Source organism: Patagioenas fasciata, chromosome 1 (assembly GCF_037038585.1).
Source record: "Patagioenas fasciata isolate bPatFas1 chromosome 1, bPatFas1.hap1, whole genome shotgun sequence".
Classification (NCBI taxonomy): Eukaryota; Metazoa; Chordata; class Aves; order Columbiformes; family Columbidae; genus Patagioenas; species Patagioenas fasciata.
The window spans coordinates 32,130,060-32,151,955 of NC_092520.1; the positions used below are offsets into that span (position 1 = coordinate 32,130,060).

Below are 21,896 nucleotides of genomic sequence, written 5' to 3' on the forward strand. Positions count from 1 at the left end.
AAATTGAGGTAAATTTCCTCCTTGTATCCATTTTAAAACTTGGGACTCCTGATTGAGCTGCTATTTATAATAAGCAGGCGGATTCTATCAGAGCTTGTGACACACAAGCCATACAGACTGGTAAAAAGAAGTTACACAGTCAGTGAGCACACAGATGCTTTTAGGAAACAGAAGACAGCAGGTCCCACTTGGTCAGGCTGCTGGCCCAGAATTAGATGAGGTCAAGGACCTAAATCCCTGCTGAAAGATTTAAAGGCTTCCAAGTGCGAGACAGGAGCATCCCAGACGTGGAGAACGCTCTTCTCTGAAGAAGGCACAAGTGCAATACTGCCCAATAGGATAGAGAACAGAATTTTACTGTACATCTGATAGTTTTGGCTGCAATCAATGAGCCATTTTTGCCCAATTACTTGTCTTTCATGGAAAAGAAGTTTCAGATTGACTTCACACCAGTTTTGCACTCATATTCCTGGCTGACAGTAGAGGTATGATAAACAGTTGCAAAGAAAAGTAAGTTTCCCAACCAAATTTTGAAAAAAAAACAAAAAGAACATAGGATAATTTGTATGGTTTTTGATGCTTGTATGACAGGTTAGATCTCTATAACCCAGAACCCTAAAATTTAAAATTATACCCAAAAATTTACTGTATGTAATATCCAAGTCATTAAATACATTTTATAGTTGTGGCACAGGAATGTGTACATGTAAAACAACCACCTATCACATTTTGGAGGAGAGAAGGAAGAAAATGGTTAGTTGGAAAGATTTGATGCAGCTTGCAGCAAACTATGCTTGTATCCTTCAAGGGTGACTACAGAGGTATGATCTGTTTCAAAAAGTTAGGTAACAACAACAACCCATTCACTACGTACACACAGATTTTACTGCATGCACCCTGTGAAAAGCTGTAAAATGCTTTGGAAACCTGAGGGTGCTTGGCAAAGTCCAGTGATACAAGAACTGAGTGCAGCCAGGTGGCATCTGTCACCTGTCAGGATGGGTCCTCTGGGCCAGCTTAGCACCAGCACTGCGTACATCCCAAAACAACAGTGTGCCCCACCAGAGGGCTGGGTGGTGTCCTCGCTTGGAGGTCACATGCTGTTCAGGTTGGTATCGCTCTCACACAGCTGAACATTTGGTGCAACAGCTGCAGTATAACTTGGTATTTTTTTTTTCTTTTTACTCATTTTAGAACAACGAACACCTTATTATCTAAACTGCATTATATTATATATGCCCATAGAGCTACTGGCTCTCAATCCTACCACCGTTTCCTTCTCTCAGTACACCACAGTTTACTCATTGCCAGCTAAATAATACAACTTATTTCACTGGAAATGTACCAAATACTTAAAGGTGGCATCAAACTGAGTAGTCAGGTCATTTGAACAGAACCATGCCCTCAATTTAAGAAAGCATTGTCATTCACTTCCCCTTCTACCTTCTAATCACAAAGAACTAACAACAGACGTTCTTCGGTTTTCCTAATTCTTCCAGGCTACCAAAGTGACATGTTGCTATAGCCTCTTATTTGAAATATTTTTAGAATGGGAATTGTTGTGTTTGTCATGACAAAGAGTAACACTGAAATTATAGTGTAACTGGAAAGCAATATGAAAATCCAGTATTCCAGAACTTAAACATATTATTTGTTTTAAAAAATATAGTAAACAAACAAACAAGCCCTACCTCCTTTACAATCTACATTGATTTTCAACCTATAACTTGTTAATGTTTCAAAATCCTAGAATAAAGACAAGGGCTACTATTAAGCTATGTACAAACTCTTACTAACAAATGAAACACTTCCAGCATCAGCAACGTTAGTTCATCTTACTGGGAAGGCTCAAACTTGAAACTCGAGGGGAAATGTGATATGACATCACTTCAGCAGCTCTTTATTGAAAATACTATCACAGACCTCAATTAATACAACTAAAATGGGTGATTTTGACCAGACAATCAGGCCAAGTCTTCCAATTATTTCATGAGCCCACTACCACTAAACTAGGTTACATTTAATCTAGAAGCAACTAACAGGTTCCAATCTCTATTATCCTAACCCCTAAATTAGGATGTGTTTAATTCTGTTTAACCTTAATTATATATAAAACTAGAATGACAAGCTTTTATCGAATCTATTTTAAGCACTACAGAAACAATAGTATAGCCTAAGACATCTGCAATGAAGGTTAATTCAATTAAAACCATTTCAGTAATTTAATTAAACCAATCACATGCCAAAAAAAAAAAATTAAACTTTTTGATAAGATAAATCAATAATGCTCACCAAACAAAGCAAAACAAACTTGGTAGTCTTTAGTTCAGGTATAATGCAGAAAGGAAAAAGTAACTACACCCCCAACCCTCACCAACAGCCAGATGAGTTGTAATAAATAACAGAAGCCTAATACTGCAGGATGCTGTACAAAAAGAACACTAGAAGGAAAAAAGCCCCATAGTTGCCACTTCACTGCATAAATGAAGAATCAGTAGGAGAGCTGGGGCCTAAAGAAGGTCAGCTCAATTTCTGTAACAGAATTTAGTAGAGAAAACAATTGTTGTAAGAATAATAGGCAGGTACTTTCAGATACCAAAAAGATGTCCCACATTTTTTTTTAAAAAAAGGTAAGTTAAAATATCATCGTTTTACTATGCAGTGTAAAAATGTGGTTTATTTGACAATTTGTATCTTAAGAGGTCAAGGTGAACAGAAACAACCTGAAGACACAACGCATATGCCACAAACAATTCAGAGTCTCAGCCTGTAATACACAAAAGAGGAAGATAAAGGGAGAGAAAGGGCAGCATTTTCTTGCACACATTTTCCACAAACAATCTTTAGAAAACATGTACAATTAAATTAATTTTAAGTTAAAGTACCAAATAAGTTTTGCCTTTTTGAGATTCTCATTTGTTAGACAATACATCATAGATCATCTACTGCTTGCAGAAACAGTAGTCACGTGGACAGTTTTGAAAGCAAGAATTGAACAGTTTTATAAATCTGTTTAGGTGGGTGTTCCAGGAAAGGAGGCTGTATGACAAAAAAATAGTGAAATAAAATGAAAATAGACTGAGAAGACCAGTACCACTAGTGATATGCAATGTGGTAAGCAGATAATAATAGAGAGGAAGCAGAAAACGGGAGGACGCTATAGAGGGGGATACAGCTTTGCAGAGCCTGATGCCAGAACTATGAACTTGATACAGCAAAACAGGCAGCCAGTGCAAGTGGTGAGTAAAACTGGTAAAGGCAATTAACTTAGAAGCTGAGTTTTGAAAGAACCAAGGACGGTGATGTTGTTGGAAGGGTCCTGAAGAACACAAAGGAACCTATTATTGTGTTACCACCCAACACACTTGAAAAGCTTAAAAGTTAATTTTTTAACCTGAATTATAGTCTTAGGCGTTTACTCAAATATATTTGCAAAGTAAATTTTACTCTTTCTAGTTAAATACAAAGTCAAAATAAGAAATAGTAAAAGATCAGTCACATACCAGTTCCATTAACTGTTTTAGCTGACCTATCTCTTCTGGAAGAGAACCTAGCTTATTGTTACTTGCAATTAAGACTTTCAGAGGAAGACCACACAGACAAGCTGGCAAAGAGGAAAGCTGATTTCGACTGCAACAAAACAAAACAAAACACCATTAAAACCACCAGTGACACTGTATTGTATACTCACGTAAAGTATGGGAGTTGTAAAATTCCTTCATTTTGATGGGTCAGATCTTACACAGATAAAATCATTAAGAAAACACACATCAAAAATACCTGACTAGACAGTATTGTGGGATACTCCCACTGTGGGAAAAATGTATTGTATCAGTTTAATAATATTGCAACAAGTCTTGTCACCTAGAACAGTCGTTTCCCTTCCTAATGAATACAAGGTAGTCAGCTGAGACAGTTTTTGCAAGTATTTAAACATTTCTATGGTTTTATGTGGCAGTTAAGTGGTTCTCTTTTGTTCCAGCTGAAAGACAAATAAATAAATTACAGACAAAATTATTATTTTCTCCTTTACTTTAAAGCACACATATAGTTGAAGATTACTTGGTACTTGTTGTTCTATTATATTGATCCAGGTAAACACAGCAACAATTTCTGTGACCATCAGTGGTCCATTTCTTTCCAAGACTGATATTAAGCCATTTTATCTCTATATCTTTTTCCTAAAACTGATAAAACAATTTTTTTAAGTGACTGACATGCACCATTTTATTCTTCATATCACATTCCTGGGGAAAAATAAAAGCAGCAGAAGATTCTCATGAAGCGGAGTTGCAAGGTTCGCATTCTATTAACAATTACTTTAGTAACTGGAACTAAAAGATAACAAATGTCATGATGTTTTGTGTTCTCTAGATGATTAAAAATATTTATTTATTGTGATTTGTGGATCAATTCCCAGAAGAAACTTTAAACTCAACACAATAATGTATTAATTACTGTCTTTCCTATAATATTTAAAGGTTTTCTTAAAACATAACTTTTTCTTTTTATGGATATTAACCTGTAGCAAAACAATGAACAATAAGTTACAGTAGCAGCTCAGTAAGAACCATTTTATTTAGTTTCTGCATAACTGTTTAAGGCTCCAGAGAACAAATATGCACGACTGAACACTAAAAACAGATAGCAAGACTTATCCTGCATAATTTCAGTAACACTGAATTGAAACGAAACAAAAATCAAAATTCCACAAGTCTCAAAAGAGATAAGGAACAGCACATAACCCAGGCAAGTCAGTAATAAATCATAATCAGTTTAAAAGGAATTTCTTTAAGTAAAACACAAACAACAAGGCCCAAAGGCTATGTATATCTCTTGGCATCACTTTCTGATTCTGTTTAGCATACAGGCTCTGCTGGAAACAGACAGAGAAATATTAATTTCAAATTAATTTCAATTTTCTTGTCAAGAATCAACACGGTTAACAAGTCAAGATCTTTTCATCCTCTACAGACTGCTTGCTGTGTTCGACTAACATGGGAAGGGCACATCCAAGTGAAGAGGAGATTTGAAACTGAGGAAATGACTTTATTTAGTAAAACAAAAACTCTCCTTTTGTTTTGATTGTCTAATTTAAGTGATACATGATATTAACTCTGTAACTATTCTGGGTTTGTAATGATTCACAGAAATTCCATCGCTGCATTGAGTTCCAATTCACTAGCTCAGTACACCAAGTTGTAATTGAGTTCACTTTAATTCCTAAATTTACTAAGATCTTTTATGTAAACTTACTAATTTCAACCAGTCTTTATTTCTTTATGTAGTTCTAACAAAAACTATTTCAAAATTTCAAGTCCTATTCCTTACATGAGTGCATATTCTTGGGATACATTATTCTGTTTCATAGAACCATTTCACTTCAGTTGGAAGAGACCCTCAGGATCATGAAGTCCAACCATAACCTAACCTAACTCTAGCACTAAACCATGTCCCTAGGAATCTCATCTACATGTCTTTTAAACACCTCCAGGGATGGTGACTCCAGCACTTCCCTGGGCAGCCTGTTCCAATGCCTGACAACCCTTTCCATGAAGAATTTTTTCCTAATATCTAATTTAAACCTCCCCTGGCACAACTTGAGGCCATTTCCTCTTGTCCTATCACTTGTTACTTGGGAGAACAGACCAAGTTTCAACGTTTAGAGACAAAATTAGTGTTCCACAGTGGTCAAAACTGCAGTACAGTAACAATACAGGAAGGCTTGAGAAACATCTTCGGTCTTTACAAAACTGATGATCATACCTTCATATCTTGAATTTTGAAGCCCAAGAGCCACTTTGCACACTGCTCAAACTTCATTCTTGCAAATAACAGATTATTATATTTTCACTATTACAGGTTTTACATACTAAACTGCAAATAACTCTCCACACCTTGTCTTAGCTGAAGAAGTGCTGACATGCCCTCTCTCAAAAGCAAATATGCATTTACCTGCACTTTAACCAATAGCAACTCTCTATACAGATTAGTATGCATGCATATTTTCCATGGAAAAGAGACTAAGGCGTCAAATTTTTACATCTTCTCCTAAAAATGGTAGTAACTACACTTCTTGCATCAGAGGATACTAATAATAAAGTATCATGCTTTCCCTCTCCATTCCCCATGAAAACAAAACAAAAATACATTATTCCTCTGTCTCTGTCCCTCCAGCTTTTGAACCACAAAAAGTATGTCAAGTTTCACAAAATTTATCAGAAGGGAATTCAAGTAATCCAACTGTGCTGATGTGATTAGCATTATGAATTTGCTAGCAGAATAAGGCAAAGAAAGGAATTCATTCTACTTGGTCTTGCTTTAAATAATTAGTTTTACTTTTTGGCCTTTGCAATGCCTTCACACAGAGCTGTATCTACAGCCAATTAGTTGTTGCATTACAGCTTCCAATAAAATGAAACATCCCAGAAACACAAAGTTCAGACAAAAAAAAAAGCTTTATATATTTTCAAATAAATAAAAAATGTCACAAAGTTAAACTTACCTCAAATTTAAGTAAGTTAGCATTTGCAAGTTTACTATGGCATCTGGTATAATTTTAATACAATTGTGGTAAAGATTTAGTGTTTCCAGTGACACAAAATGGCACAACTCCGTAGGAACCTCCGTTAATCTATTCTTGGATAAATCTGAGAAGACAAAAAGAGAACATACATTTTCTGAACAATCAGAAATACATACTTTGAACAGCTATGTTGCTTTACGAAAATAAATTAATAAATGTAAACCTGCAGTGAAACTGTAAATTAAGCCAATGTTTTTATTATGCAAAATAAAACTAGTGCTAACCTCCACAATCTTGAAATGGAACAGACTGTATATAAAAGAGTAAATATTCCATTAAAATTTATTCAGTTCAATAAAAAGTAATTATTTGCAGCACTCAATATGTTGAGGAAATACTTGCAAACAGAATGAAGTATAGATTCCAAAGCTCATATAATATACCCAAAGATATAGCCAATACACAGCTAGACATCTGCAAATAATGAGTGTGTTTAGAGAAAACAAATAACAAGGTTTATATCTTTAAATATATAATTAATTTCTTTAAATAAATTTTAAAAAGTTATTCAGGTAACTCTTCAAACTGATCTCTATTTCCTAGATCTTGATCAATTACAAAAGAATGTTACCTACAAAAATTGTGAAGGCCTTCAGGAATCAATTTGGTATATGGTATAAGTACATACAAGACAGCATTGATGGATTCCAAGCCCCTAAGTGAGTGTTTGTACCAACAGAACAGAACTTCTTGATTTTTGACCAGTGATTTGTTCTTTATTTCTCTTTCTAATCCCACAGACACAAAGAAAAATGAGTAGGAAGAAATGTTACTGAGCTCTGTTCTTTAACTACCAGAGAATGAAAAATAAGGTATCATAATAGTGATGTGAGCTCAAGTCATAAAATAACAATGCGTGCCAGCGTTCAACTGAATTAAGTGGGTTCAAAGAAATGTTTAAACAGTGTTGCAGAACAAATTTCTCTTAACATTAGAAACTGTATAAAAGCCAGTTATCCCTATCACCAGATGGGTAACCTGACCTGAGGAATGGTCATCTGTTTTAAGTGGAAGGAATGGGAATGTAGCTAGGCAAAAAGAGAAATGTCTGATGGGAAGGATACAAGGAGAAAATGGAACTTAATGATCTCCTTACTTCTTCACTGTTGTTATTTTAAGCCTCCTCCCTGATCCTTCAAAGCTTTTTTCAAAGCTTATTTTCTTAAACTACAGAAAGGGAAAAGCAGCCAAAGCACAGCAGATATATTTCCAGAGTGCTGATGATCTGACTCCCCTCTTCAGGGCCATAAAGCAAGTTCTTTTGCTTTTGTGAACAAATAGGCAGAAGCCTGAAGATCTTTTTAACTTCCTTTGCAGTTCAAGACTCATCAGTTTGCTGTGCAGAGGCACAGCTTGAGTTCAAAACTAACACCAGTAGGAAGTTTTTATAATTTTTATTTTTGTTCCTGTCTCCTGCAATGTGAGCTGAAATTCAGACATTTCTCTACACTCTATTTCCCTTGCCAGACTCCACTTCTTTGCTTCCAACAAAAAGTTGGTTTAATTATTCCATCCTCTACCCAGACAACAGCGATGGCCTCTGAGTGCAGTAACTGAGAGCAGCCCTGCTGGCCCAAATGCCAGTACGGTTGAATTGAGCACCTCAACCAAAATTATTCCCTCCTAAGTTACTGCACAGCAACAATGGTTGAACTGCTATGCTTTCCCTTACCAGACTTTGATGGCAGCATTACCTCGGCTTCTCCTTTCCTCCACTTCTGCCATCAAACTAAAGCATTCCTCATTTGAGTGAATGTGATTACTGTTTCAAAGGGGAAGAAAGCTTTTCAATGCTCCTCTGTTTTAGTGCTTTAATCCTCTATTGTTTTCTATTTGCCATGAGAGTACTTGTTTACTAACATGGCATTCCAAAAAAATTACCACTGGTTCCCTCTCCTGCTGCCTTCGCAGCTGTTTTTATTATCAGCTATCAACAGAGGACTTGCCATGCTGTAACTTACTGAATCATGCAGGGGATCTTTATATTTTACAATTCAATTGCAAAGACAACCTTTCCTTTTGTTATACCATGTTTCTTCTGCAATGACGCACTGTATATACTGCTCTTGTTTCCTCTTTTAAAGCGGAAGGAGCAGCAAGATCCCAAAGAGTGAACTGAACTTCAGGCCCAGGCTGAAGACAACTTGCACGGCACTGGATGGTGCAAGGAGAGTGACCTCTTATCCTCGATCCCATCCTTCTCAAGCAATACACAGATTAAAAACAGTGAACACAAAAATGTTACTTCCTCTCAGGCCACTAAAACTGCAGGCTACCACCTAAACTCCACCTTCATGCCTGTTCTTATTTACCTTCACATTGAATAAAAGGGGCTGTTGCCTTGACATTTGACCTACCCGTGAAAAATTCCAGTACCTCAAAAAAGTGGAACAGGAACTAGATTGACCCTGCTCCTATAACAAACATTACTATGACAATAATTTTGGTTTGGTTTGGTTCTTATTTTATTACTAACTTTTGTTCTCAAGGGCTTTAACTCAAGTTAATCTGAAGGAAGACAAAACAAAAAGCCTGCAGATAACAGAGAAATTCCTTCCTGTCATCCTCTGGACCATGGGTTATAGGACACGCTATGTACACAAGAAGGAAATTCAAGAATTAACTTACAACCAAGGAAGTCAATTATTTGTTATTGTCTACTTTAAGATCATTTAAACGCTTCTACCTACTGCTGCTTCCTAAATAATAAAAACCCAATTCTATTCACAACATAAGGCAGAGAAATAAAAACTATACATTTTGTTTAATGCTATTGTAACATAACTTAATAGAAAAAGCAGAAGTTCACTACTATGATTTACTGGTAAGAGGTATCATTAATACCAAACATGAATGTCTGAGAAACAGAGTACTGGAATGGAATCTGACATAGAGAGTGCTCATCACATTTCCTAACTAGTGGCAATAATTACCACCAAAAGAGATACTTCCCTGATAAAATGAAAGCAAAGGATAAAAGAGTATTTTTTGTATTCAATCCTAGAATGACTGTGAGCATTTGAACATGATGCAGCTGCGAAGAAAGCCTAGCAGCTTTCAGATGTCTCTGAAAATTTCAATACAGAAAGTAAGGAAAACAGCCTGCATGAGAATTTTGTACTGTACCTTAAAAGCATATATAATCATGTACAGAAACCTCTGAAATTTACATAATTATTTTGATGTTACTTTTTACAAAGGTATTTTTGCCTCAAATTGCTGCATCTTACAATTAGTCTGTACATATTTCAGGTTTACACTGATATTTAAGTTATAGAATAAAATACAAGTATTAAGCCTTAACAAAACTGCAGAACCCTTTGAGCATGCTGAGAAAAATAATATTTTGCAAAGGTTGTCTTGTGTTTATTGTTCAGGGAAAAATAAGAATTCAGAAACTAAAATTTTAAACAACTTCTGAAAATATTTTTCAAATAGAGAAATAATTTGTTGGTGAATTGTACTTTCTTCCTGTAATTTTTTTAACTCTACACTTCCCAAATCACTAAGCTACACATCCCCCTCGCTTCAGGGTAATTAAAATTAATAAAATTGCTGTGCAAACTAGCTTTTGCTCCAGAAATGGAAATGAACAGAGGGATGGAATTTGCTGATGCTTAAAGGGATTTTAATTAATTTTCTTATACTATGTAACACAAAAAAGATCTAACAAAGTAAGGAATCCATGACAGCAGAAGTACATTTCATGGTTGCCAAGAAAGTCTAGGCAGGTTTCACCTAAGGTGACTATTTCCTATAACTTCCATTATGAAATAAGTGACACAAACATAAACAAATATGAGGGGGAGAGGCTGTGTGTGCAGTGAACTTTTTGTTTTAACTGAAATAAACTATTCATTCATTATTTGCAACATCAAGATATTTTCAAACTACATTTGGCTTCACTTCATCTTTTCCTGCCAAGAACAAGTTTGTTAAAACTCCAAAATAAAGTAACAGAACACAAAAAAATAAGCAAGCCAGTTTAGAAAAATATTAGATGAAATCTTTAAAAGAGTCAGCACAATTCTGGCGCATCAACATGGCTTTTGTGTGAGAAATGTTACTATGTTGGACGCTAGACAGGAACTACACAAAATAAGCACTTCCTTAGCTGGGAGTGAACAATAAAAAGCAAGAAGTTCAGACTGTTAAATAAGAATTTAAGAAAAGACTCCAAGCCTCGTTTGGTGTCTGGCACACAGTACAGTCAGGGTCCACGCTGCTGTCACACCAGTGATAAATGACCCCATCCTCGGGGCAAAACCTCTCAGTTCTTATAGCTCTGAGTGCATCAACCGCAGTGAAGTACCACCGCTGACTAAGACATTTCTGACTTCATGCTTTACAGGCAGATTGCCAACTGCCACTATACATATACACATAGCATAAAACACTGGCACTGCAAAAACCAAAATAGCACGGTCAAAATAACCAGACTGACCCTAGAAGTCATACAGTTACATTTTTTTCAGTAAGGTTACCAAAGTGCTTCAATTTTCCTACCTTCCGTTATTAAATACCAGCTATTAAAACATTAGTAAATAAAAATTGTGGATTATTAATGGGAAAGCTAAACAATTTAAGCGTTTAAGTCAGAACAGCAGTTCATTAAATACATATGTATATGCTTCACTACATCAGAAATCTTAGCCAAGAATTTTAATGAAAGCAGTACTATTAAAAAGCAGTTATTTTAAATTTTCATATTATAGAAAAGGTCACTGTAAATTTATACTTCTCATACACAAACCTACAACAGACAAAAGCTGGAATTATGCAAGTAAGCATTTATCCATCACTGAGCAGGATATTTTTGAAAAAGATAAAGTGAAATATCTGAAACAGGAGAAATAACTGTATTTTACATGGAGTTTTGAAATCATGAAGTTGCAAGGTAAAAAAGTCACCCAAACAACCTTAACTCCAGCCCACCAAGTTCCTATTTTTGTACTCTTCAGCACTTAGCGAATAAAAGACAGGAATTATTTTGAGGAACGCATTTGCGTTTTTACTAAGACACCATTCAAGGTATTGAAATGAGATGTCTGAATCGGATTTGCCAAAATCCAAGCAAATCACTGTAAGAGCCTAAAAAAACAAAAGAATTAAGTTTTACCCTAATTTCATGGGAAAATTATGCAAATAAGAATGCTTGGGCAACACATTAAAAAGTCCCTATACAACATGACACAACTCCATGGAGCATCACCTTTTATTCCCTAAGTTATCCATATTTTTATTAAGCTTTTAGGAAGCCCATATTTCCATATTAGCTACCCATGTCTTCACTGAAAACAGACACCATAAATTTATGGCACTGTATCTCAGACAACTTCTGAAGTTATCTACTTAAATTCACTTCAGACCTTCAATAGCAGGGTATGCCACCCACACTTGTCTTGGCAAAGCAGCAAGCGACCTACTATCACTGTAACTGTGCCTATTAGAATCAAATAGTCAATGATCTGTAATGAAGAAATTGCTTCATTCTGGCTTTTCCCCCTAAATGATAGGAAAATGCACCATCTCATAGACAAATGCAGTATATGAGCCATGAAAACACTGTTACACAACTATGAAATGCTACATAATTCTAAGCCATGCCCTACAACTTGTCAGTCTCTAGCACAGCTACACACCTTGTCTCAACTACTTGCTATCTCTATCTGCCGGTAAGCATCAATGAGCGATGTCCTGGATGTACAGTCAGCCTTTACTGTAGTCAGTAACTTCTACAGACAGGGATGCTCCAGGAGCAAAAAAGAGGCAGTCAAGACCTCCACTGACAGGCGTCTAATGCATTCTAGTCTGTCCATGACAATTATGCCAAAAAGAACACATGGCATTTCTTCACTAAGAAACATTTCTATTTGAGGTTATTTAGCAGACAGAAGAACAAATAACAGAAGACAAAGATTGCCCAAAACAGAATTAACAATTCTGCTTCCGTATAAGAAGAAACATATAGTAGTACATGGACTCAAGGTTTTCCATTCTCAATTTGTAACAGATTGAGAAAAAAGTAGCTGCAGTGCCAATTCCTGAGAAAGTCACTGTTATTGATGCAGTAACATAAACAATAACATTTAGACATTGATAAACACCACTGAATGTAGAAGTACGATTGTTGACTCAAAATATGTAGAAAGTGCATCTATCCCAGGTAAATGGACATAATGTAGGGACATTGCAAACAAGTAATATTTTGAGCAGATCATGAAGTGACTGCTGTTTCATACACGTTTCCGCATTATTACTTTTTGGAGCACTGACAGCATATTCTTCTTTCCCACCCGTCTCCCATTGTTCATTGAAAAATTAACATTGAAATTTCCACCTCAAAGCCACAGACAAATTAATATTGCACTATAGGTGTAGCAAATTTCAGCTAACACTAGAGAAACACTACACAACACTGTTTTCAGTGTCACTGAGGGTCAGAAGGAGCTCAATCTATTACTTGTCTAAGTAACGACCGTAATAGCAATCATACATATTCACCACAGTTACCAGAAGGGATCTAAGTGGGGCTTTTAGATGGAGAAAAAAAATTCATCACTGGAGGAAACCAGCATTTGGAGAAAGCATCTCGTACAGTCTGGCAGAGGTGCCACCACTAGAGGGGGGCCTGATCTCACAGACTTGCCCAACACCCCGTAACAGTTTCTCGACTGTTTCCTTCTTTCAGAGTCGATCCACGGGCACATGAAGAGGACAGAAACAGGCAGGCATACCTCACCCCCACCCTCCTACCCGCACACCTATGAACTTACTGCCCACCAGAGTTTTCAAACTGGGACAAATGAGGCTACTCACTTGCAGCCATCACTGCAGGAAACAAATACATAGTGATTTCTAATGTGGTAAAGCCCTTACAAAATAAAGTCTATTCTGAAATAGTCACACTCAAGTGTTTTTCCCCAGTCTTCCCTCAGATGTAAAAAATATGAGGTATCCTTGAGCACTCCGTAGTTACAGCAACATTTGACCTATATCAGACAAAAGTGGCACTCAAAGTTAGAAGATGCATTTGAAAACACCTTGCTTAAAAACTGATTTTCCCTCAGCGATCCTCATCTACCATTCTACTCTACTCCATCTTCCACTCCATTACGAAATACATCATTTGCTTTCCCACAGTGCCCTGTAATCCCCCCAAAAAGTACAGCCAAGTGTAAGAAGCATGCATCCCACATTTCTTCTCGGGTAGTGTACTAACTGGCCTGAAGCAATCTAACAGTATAAGCTACCTCTCCTAGACTAGAAAACTTGAGTGAATGTCACTTCTGGGTCTTCTGCTTCCTCTGTGTGAAACAAGGGTGGGGGAAGGAGGGAGGGAAAGGGTAGCAATAACTCAATAAATTGAAGCATATTCTCATTATTAGGTCCACGGTATGCTCCAATTCCAGAGAGGTGAAGGAAATTTCTCAGGAAGAAATATACTGAAAAACAATATCCCAAGCATGGAAGAATAAAGAGAAGGTGAATACAGTAATTTGCCTCATTACAGCATCTGCCTTTACGCAAGTAAAATAAAACATTTAAATTTCTCCTTTATCTTCTGTTTCTTCCTCTCTGGGACAACTGTTTGGGGTTAAGATCAGCAGAAAAAACATTTCCCTAGGGGGCTTTGTTTACATACTGAAGGCGAATACGATGTCAAAGTGTGTAAGACTCCCTAAAAACATACTGTAAAACAGCTGGATTCTTCCTGCAGATGTCTGTGTAGGTACGAGCAGATTTAGGATTGATCTTGGCTGGCCAACAGGTGCCTACCTGGCTGCTCTATCACTCCCCCTCCTCGGCAGGACAGGGGGAAACACAATGAAAAAGCTCACAGGTCAAGGTAAGGACAGGGAGATCACTCACCAATTACTGTCACAGGCAACACAGGCTCACCTTGAGGAAATTAATTTATTAACGATTAATACAACAACAACAAAACTAAAACCACCTTCCCCCCCATCCTCCTTTTTCCAGGCTCAACTTCATTCATGACCCTCCTACTTCCACCCCCAGCCCCCACCACTCCCAGTGGCACAGAGGGACAGGGAAATGGGAGTTCTGGTCAGTCCTTCCTCCTTCCTCCTCACGCTCTTCCCCTGCTCCAGTATGGGTCCCTCCCATGGGTTACAGTCCTTCATAAACTTCTCCCACATGAGCCCTCTCCACGGGGTACGGTCCTTCAGGAACAGGGTCTTCGGTGGGGTCACAAGTCCTGCCATCAAACCTGCTCCAGCATGGGCTCCTCTCTACAGGAGCCTGGTCTGCAGTGTCAGCTCTCCATGGGCTGCAGGTTCCTTCAGTGCATGTCCACCTGCTTCAGCACAGGGTCCTCCGGGGGCTGCAGGTGGACAACCTGCATCAGCATGGTCTCCTCCATAGGCTGCAGGGGAATCTCTGTTCCAGCACCTGGAACATCTCCTCCCTCACCTTCTCCGCAGATCCTGCTGTCTGCAGGACTGCTTCTCCCACATTTTTCACACTCTTTTCTCACACAGCTGTCACATAAGAAAGCATTTTCTACCTTTTCTTAACTATGTTATCACAGAGGTGTGACCAGCATTGCCAACAGGCTCAGCCTCGGCCAGGAGCGGGTCTGTCTTGGAGCCAGCCAGCATTGGCTCTGTCTGACACAGGGGGAACTTCTGGTGTCTTCTCACAGAAGCCACCCCTGCAGTCCCCCTGTTACCAAAATCTTGCCAAATAAACCCAATACAGGCACCAAAACGTGTACCATAAGATGGAAGAAGAAAAAGAAAGAAAAAGAAAATCGGTCAGCAACCACCTTCCATCAACAAAATGACCTTTAATAACATGTGGTACAAAACCCAGTTAATGGGCCATGAAGTGTTCCTCTCCTTCTCCCACACCTTCCCCACAAGAGGGAGGATACAAGTCATTAATTTTTGCTTCTTAATAAACAACCAACCCTAAGAAGGATCAATGGATTGCGTCATTCCAGCATTGTATTAGTCAGCCTCAGCAGGAGGCTTTCAGGTGTTTTTTCAGACACAGTAGCAGTAAGAACAAATGTTCACCCTACTCTAAAAACTTTAACAACTGTTCTTCATCATTTTCAGCCTTTATAATAGATTGACAAAGAGCACCAGAGGAACAAAAACTGAAGCATCCACATCATACACTACCCAGCTGAACATCTTTACTGTATCAAACTGTATTTCTGTTGTCTGCCTGAACTGTTCATACTGGCTTATGAAAGAAAATTTGATAGTGAAGACCCACCCATATGAAAGCAGAACTTTCCCTGGCTCCTCTGTGGAAACAAAAACTGAAAGTATACTTTGATACTGAAAAGTCTTTCGGATTAGCTTCAGCCATCACAGATACACTTTGATTATTAGCCTGGAATGCTGTGATATCAGGTAAACTGTGGGCTATTAGGGGACTTCCAGGTATATTAGAGAGTTCTCACAGGACTGAGAGTTGGATTATGAAATTCTTTTGTGAAAGAAGAACAGTGACCACAGCTTTCACCAAATGAAAAACAAGAGTTCAAAAATATGTAAATTGCGTACGTGTGTATATGAATACACAGGTAGACAACTATTTCAGTCAAGCAACTTACTTCTACTTATTGGAGAACAGGAAAACAAATGGAACAAAAATGTGAATTACATTCTGTCCCAAAGATGGTAGTGGATCCCTGCAGGGGCATACTCTAGTGTCTTCTATTACAACCCTCTTATTTCAGCCACAAAGATCTCCTTCCTTAAAGCTGCCTACTTTCAAAACCAACACCTTCCACTTCCACAGGGGAATTCCCCATGATGCACTCAAAACCAGAAAGATGTATTCTAGTGGTGTACAACCTTTTCCAGCCCACAGACAATACTATTAGAAGTAACAAGCTGAATGCAATGTCAAGGTTTGTTTTTCACTTCATTCTCAATTTTAATGGCTATTATTATTATTTTTCCTCAGGTTGTAAGGAGATGACACCATTTGTGTTACGCATTATCTGCCTCTGCGACCTGTTCCAAGAGTAGCTACCATCTGGTAGAAGCAGCACAGAAACCAGTTTCTGTGAAGTAGCTCACTCGCTGCACTCTGAAGATGATTTTTCACACCTCACAGACTAAAATACTGGATTTGTTTATTTTTAATTCATTTTAATTCATTTTAAACATGATCTGTCTCATGTTCTGTAAGAAAATCTGCTATGAACAGGGAAAAGAACAAAAAGTTTTTGATCTTTGGGTATATCAAAGGCATGTGGGCAAAGACATGAAAAAGCTACCTAATGCTAATTTACAGTGACACGGAAAGCAGAGCATTACTCATCTAATCACTTCCTTTTCTGTCTGTCCATCTCCCACAGATGCCAGGTTTAATCTACCATATATATCTACATTATTCATGTACTTCTCCCACAATGGTTCTTGGAGTCAGCACAACATAATTGTAGCAGTTTACCAACACAAATCTGTTTTGTACCATAAAAGCTGACTCACACTACTGAGAACATCCTTAAACAAATAATTATTAATTAATATATGACCATTAACCCAGGAGAAATGTGAAAAGAATTATTTGAAACCATATTTGAAATTATTACTGAATTTGAAAGAAATGGCTAAGAAATACTTCAGACTTCTAAACAAAACACAAATCCATTAAAACATTACCAGAGACTGAGGTAAAAGAAAGCAAATCAAGGAATAAACAAATAAATTAAGTTGCAATAAATAACAAAAAATTAGATGGCTGCCCATACATAAATAAAAAAAAATAATAAGAAGAATTCCTTGAACTGAAAGTAAAATAAGCACAGTACATACTGTCTCTATCCTAAAAAAACCCAGAAAAACCTACAAGCCACCTAGCTGGAACCACTAGAAGTATAGACCTGTAAATTCTGCACCAAGATCTCTTTTCTACGTAACTGTTCACATGGCACTTTTTAAAGTTTAAAACAATATTTCTCAACCTTCTCATTTTTCTTTCCTTCAGAATAAAACATTGCCTTCTTTGTGGAAAACAAAACCCAAACAGATACCTCATTTAGTATGCTGCTGTCAGTCAGGGGAAGAGGTGGGTTTGATGGATAACACATGCAACTTTTCACTTGTTTTAATGAGTCATAGTTTAAGATGGGAGACATCTGATACACAGACCACAAGAAGACTGGGGAGGAAGTAAAACACACATCCTCTGCTTATAAACAATCCAGTGCCTGTGACTGGGCAGGCAGAAACCTCCTTGTGCTGCCATAATACTTACTGGGAGACACAGGTAGGAATAAGCCAGCAGGTACTGATGACACCTGTGGGTCAGTCTGCAACCACCGGTAAACATCAGTGCCATAGGTATGTAACAAGCATCTAGCAATATGCATTTGAAGGGACAAAAGAATGTTTCCTTCTGCTATTTTCCTTCATATTGGTTTGGTTCCTTGTTTTATTCTTCTTGGTGGTTTGGTTTGTTTGTTGTGTATTATTTTTAGCAGAGGGGGATCACTTCACAACCTCTTGAAATGCACAAAATAACTAATGCTCACCTGTATAGCCTACTGAGCCTGTCCCACAATTCCTGCTTCTGGTGCAGATTAATTTCTACTTCCTGATTTATTTTCTTTTCAAACTACCTTTCAGGAGGCCTAATTTCCACCTTCTATGCTAAGTATTACATTAATAATTTTTCTATAAGAAACACTTTGGACTGCATTCTCTTTCTGAATGAATTCTGTTCTGCTTTTATTTGTAGCTTACCTTACATCTTCCACTTTGCTTGATGGCTAATGTGTTCTCAATGAGGTAAGAATGGGTTAGCACAGACACAGACCATATAAAGTAGGAAAGAAACAGGAAAGTGTTGATTCACGACACCCTCCCCATCAATAATTAAAACAAAGTGTAAAGAACTACCTACTCTGAGGTCTAATCCTGAAGTGGCTACAACAGCTGTTTTATTCAAGGCTCAAATGAGGGACCTAAAGGCAGTTAATAAGGAGTTCTGTGAAGAGCAGATGGGCAGCACCCTTTGGTTATCGCAGTCTGATGGGTAGGAGGAGAATGGAAGACAGATCTATTAGATCTGAGACTTAAGAAGTCCAGTAAGTGCAGTGTACATTATTGCTGTATTAAAAAAACAAAAAAACACACACACACAAAAAACAACTTTACTCAATCTGCTTCTTTCCTGCTGATAGAGTTCAGTAATGCTTTAACAAAACACTTGGGGCTAAATTACCCTGGTCAGAAGAAAATGTCTTTGCTGCACAAGCTGTGAACCTGCTGAAATCAGTGACAAATAACTGATACACGTGCTGCTGCAATCCAGGTTGGGTTTTGGAAAGGAGAAATCAAGGTAAAAGCTTCAGGACTAGAACTTGGGGATCTGGGTGGTACACCTTCAATTGCCTCAGCAGAAACTCCAAAAGATTTTATAAAGTACTTCTTGGCTTGGTTTGTTTATATAAAAAACAAAACCAAAAACAAAACAAAAAACAGTCAACAGTTCACAAAAATGTTTAAAATTTTCATTTGGACTTCTCCCAAAACCAAGTACTCTTTGTGTTCAATGCATACACTTCTTAGCTCTAGTCCCTTCTCTCTCCCTCCCCCTGCATCTTCAAAAATTTGGTTAGGAAATATATTCTTTTGGGAAGAACTCTGAAGAGATGGACTAACAAACATACAATTATAAATACATTTTACTTCTGAAAAAATACTCCAATTAGCCAGAGACTGTGAATCATTTTAACCAGCACTTCTTTCTCTGAAGAGATGGCATTACCACATACCCCCATGTGTTTCCTATGCTTACTTAATGAAAGCCTCATCTCTGAACTTTGCTTATTCAAGATTGACACAGATAGCAGAAAATCAACACTAACACAAAAAGCTTCTAATGTGGCTCGTGCTGAGCCTTCTGCCAGCACACCTGCAGATAGACTGACAGCATTATTCAAAAGACTACATTATCACAAAGTTATATACACTGTGCAAGACACTACACAACTGCTGCACTATAAATTATCAGTTGATCTGTTTTCTGTATACAACAGTATTTGATTTCATAGAAAGCTAATTTTAACTGCTGACTGAGAACAGAAATAACTACTATATGCCATGCTCTTCTAACAAATGGAAAAAGTTAAAAGGTTGGTAAAAGTTTGTTAAAAGGTTAGTTCATGCTTTTAAATCAAGCATCTCAAGATTTTCAAATGAATGTCATCAAGCTTAAGATCTATCAAGGGCTGCTGTATCAATTTGAAGTCATCAGAAACATTTGTAGATAACAAATTCTCTCATAGCTCTCTCCAACACCTTACAAGCAAGAAGCTTTTTTCTTATTCTGCAGCCTGCTTTCTATAGAACCATTCACGTTAATATGTAAGGCTAAGGACCAAGACCATCCCTTTAATAGTGATATATTCATAAGAACAACAACTTCTCCCAGTCTTTCTTCTGCTAGACTAATAAACGAGCTGGATTCTTCTAGCTTCCTCTTGTTACAGGTTTCATGACCATCCAAGTAAACCTGTTCTGCACCTGTTTCAGTCTCAAGTAATTTTCCTTGAACATGAATGGGACATAATTCTTCATAGGAGGATTATGTTACACCACTGCCATGCTTAACATCATTAAGAATTTTTAGGCCCTACTGAAATACATCTTCTGATACAGCCTCCAGTCAAACTCAGATGTTTAAGACTTGTCATATTGGCAGCTTGTGACCATCTTTGCCAGTGTTATATATCTAGGTTTTCTTCCTTTACTAATTACAACTGATGAACTCATGACTAAAAGCAAACACTTTGCTTATTGACTCTCAATTTTCAGCTGCCTTTTTTCTGGGCCATTCTGCATAAAGCAATGAATGTTTCCAATGACTGCTGTCATAAGTCTGCATTCTCACCACAAAGAAAGAAGAGCGCTTAAGAAACAACACTGGGTGAAAAAGACTGACACTAGAGTAAACTTTTCTATAACAAAGTTTCCTGTCTCAGATATAAGCTACCTACTTCAGTTCAAATTAGAAAAACAACAGTAATTTAAAAAAAAAAAAAATCAAGTCTTTGCTCGCAAACAACACTGTAAGCAACAGCAATTTCTATTACAGGTTCACAACAGTAAAATGCAGTAAAATGTTATGCAAGCTTAAGGGTATTTGGCATTACAACTCTCAGTTATAATTCCAAAGGTAAAAGCTATGAGGCTTTAGTAAATTAAGCCAATAACCAGATCACCTCTAGCAATGGATTATTTGGAAACATCCTTATCACCATTTGTTACCAAGTTTTCCCATGTTTGTTTTTGTCACGCATCTGAAAAGAGTCTTGCCCACACCCTTCCTCCCCACTAATACATCAGCTGTATCTTAATCGTGAACACAAAAAACAGTTCTTCACATTTTCCACTAGCAAAGCTCTTACAGTTTAAGTAAACCTCTAAACATATGTTATTTAGGCTGATTTTAAGGTTCATTTTAGAGGTTAAAAAATCTCAAAAAAGATATTTATTTAAACAAACTTCTTTTACACCATAAAAGGTCTTAAAACAAGTATGGACAGATTCAACTTACTTCAACAAGTTATGTGGGCACTACGCTTGTGGGACAATGTTCTGACATGAAATGACATCAGTCATTTGTCAACAACTCCCAGTCAATGCCAACAACTCACAGAGGTAAGCACTAGCATTTCCATCTCATGTTGCACCTTTCCCAATGCAACAGAATCCACACAACCAGCCTCAGCAACTTCCATCAGAGAAGGCTCATTTGTTATCCCATTGTTTGTTTTTCACTGAGAAACAAGAAAAAATGCTGCAAGTAGGCAAGGTAAGTTTCAGTCCAGACACTGTAACCAAGCTATAAAAATATTGTTTATTAACAAAATATATAAACTGAATTAATATGCAGAATTTTTTCAAACAGGGGAACAAATACTAGCATGTACAGAAGAGGGAACTTAAGCCTTTCCTTCAGACATGATGAGTGTAGCATGTTTAGAGACTGCAGCATAGAAACTTGGCACTGTGGGTAAACTAGTGATTCTCTGAAAATACTGGCTGTCAAAGACGACATGTAGGAGCAGAAGAAGGTTGACAAAGCCCTGGACCAGCATCCCCTCCATCATGCAACTGCAGGACTTGTTGCAGGACACTGCACATTGTAACAAAAAATACAGTGAAGTCCTGCTGCAATTCATGTTTACATATGTTAAAGACACAAAGTAGGAAGAGGAAATAATAGCACTCAGTAAGAGGTGGAAAACCTCTGTTTATTTAGCTTCAATGACAAGTGATCTTCAGAAGTATGCAGAACACAACACAGTCAG

General features: G+C 37.3%; 1 protein-coding gene across 7 annotated transcripts in view; it reads right to left on the reverse strand.

Moving 5' to 3' along the window:
* The window catches only part of LRCH1 (leucine rich repeats and calponin homology domain containing 1), a 129,245-nt gene that overhangs the window by 59,473 nt on the left and 47,876 nt on the right, over positions 1-21,896 (reverse strand). For all 7 annotated transcript variants that reach the window (XR_010652935.2, XR_010652939.2, XR_010652932.2 and 4 more), the window contains exons 2-3: positions 6,506-6,650; positions 3,504-3,630 (exon numbers count right to left, since the gene is read on the reverse strand). Coding sequence is in view for 2 of the 7 variants with exons in the window: in XM_065857661.2 (XP_065713733.2) it covers positions 3,504-3,630; positions 6,506-6,650 (272 nt within the window). In the remaining 5 variants the exon portion in view is untranslated. The remainder of the gene's footprint in view (positions 1-3,503; positions 3,631-6,505; positions 6,651-21,896) is intronic.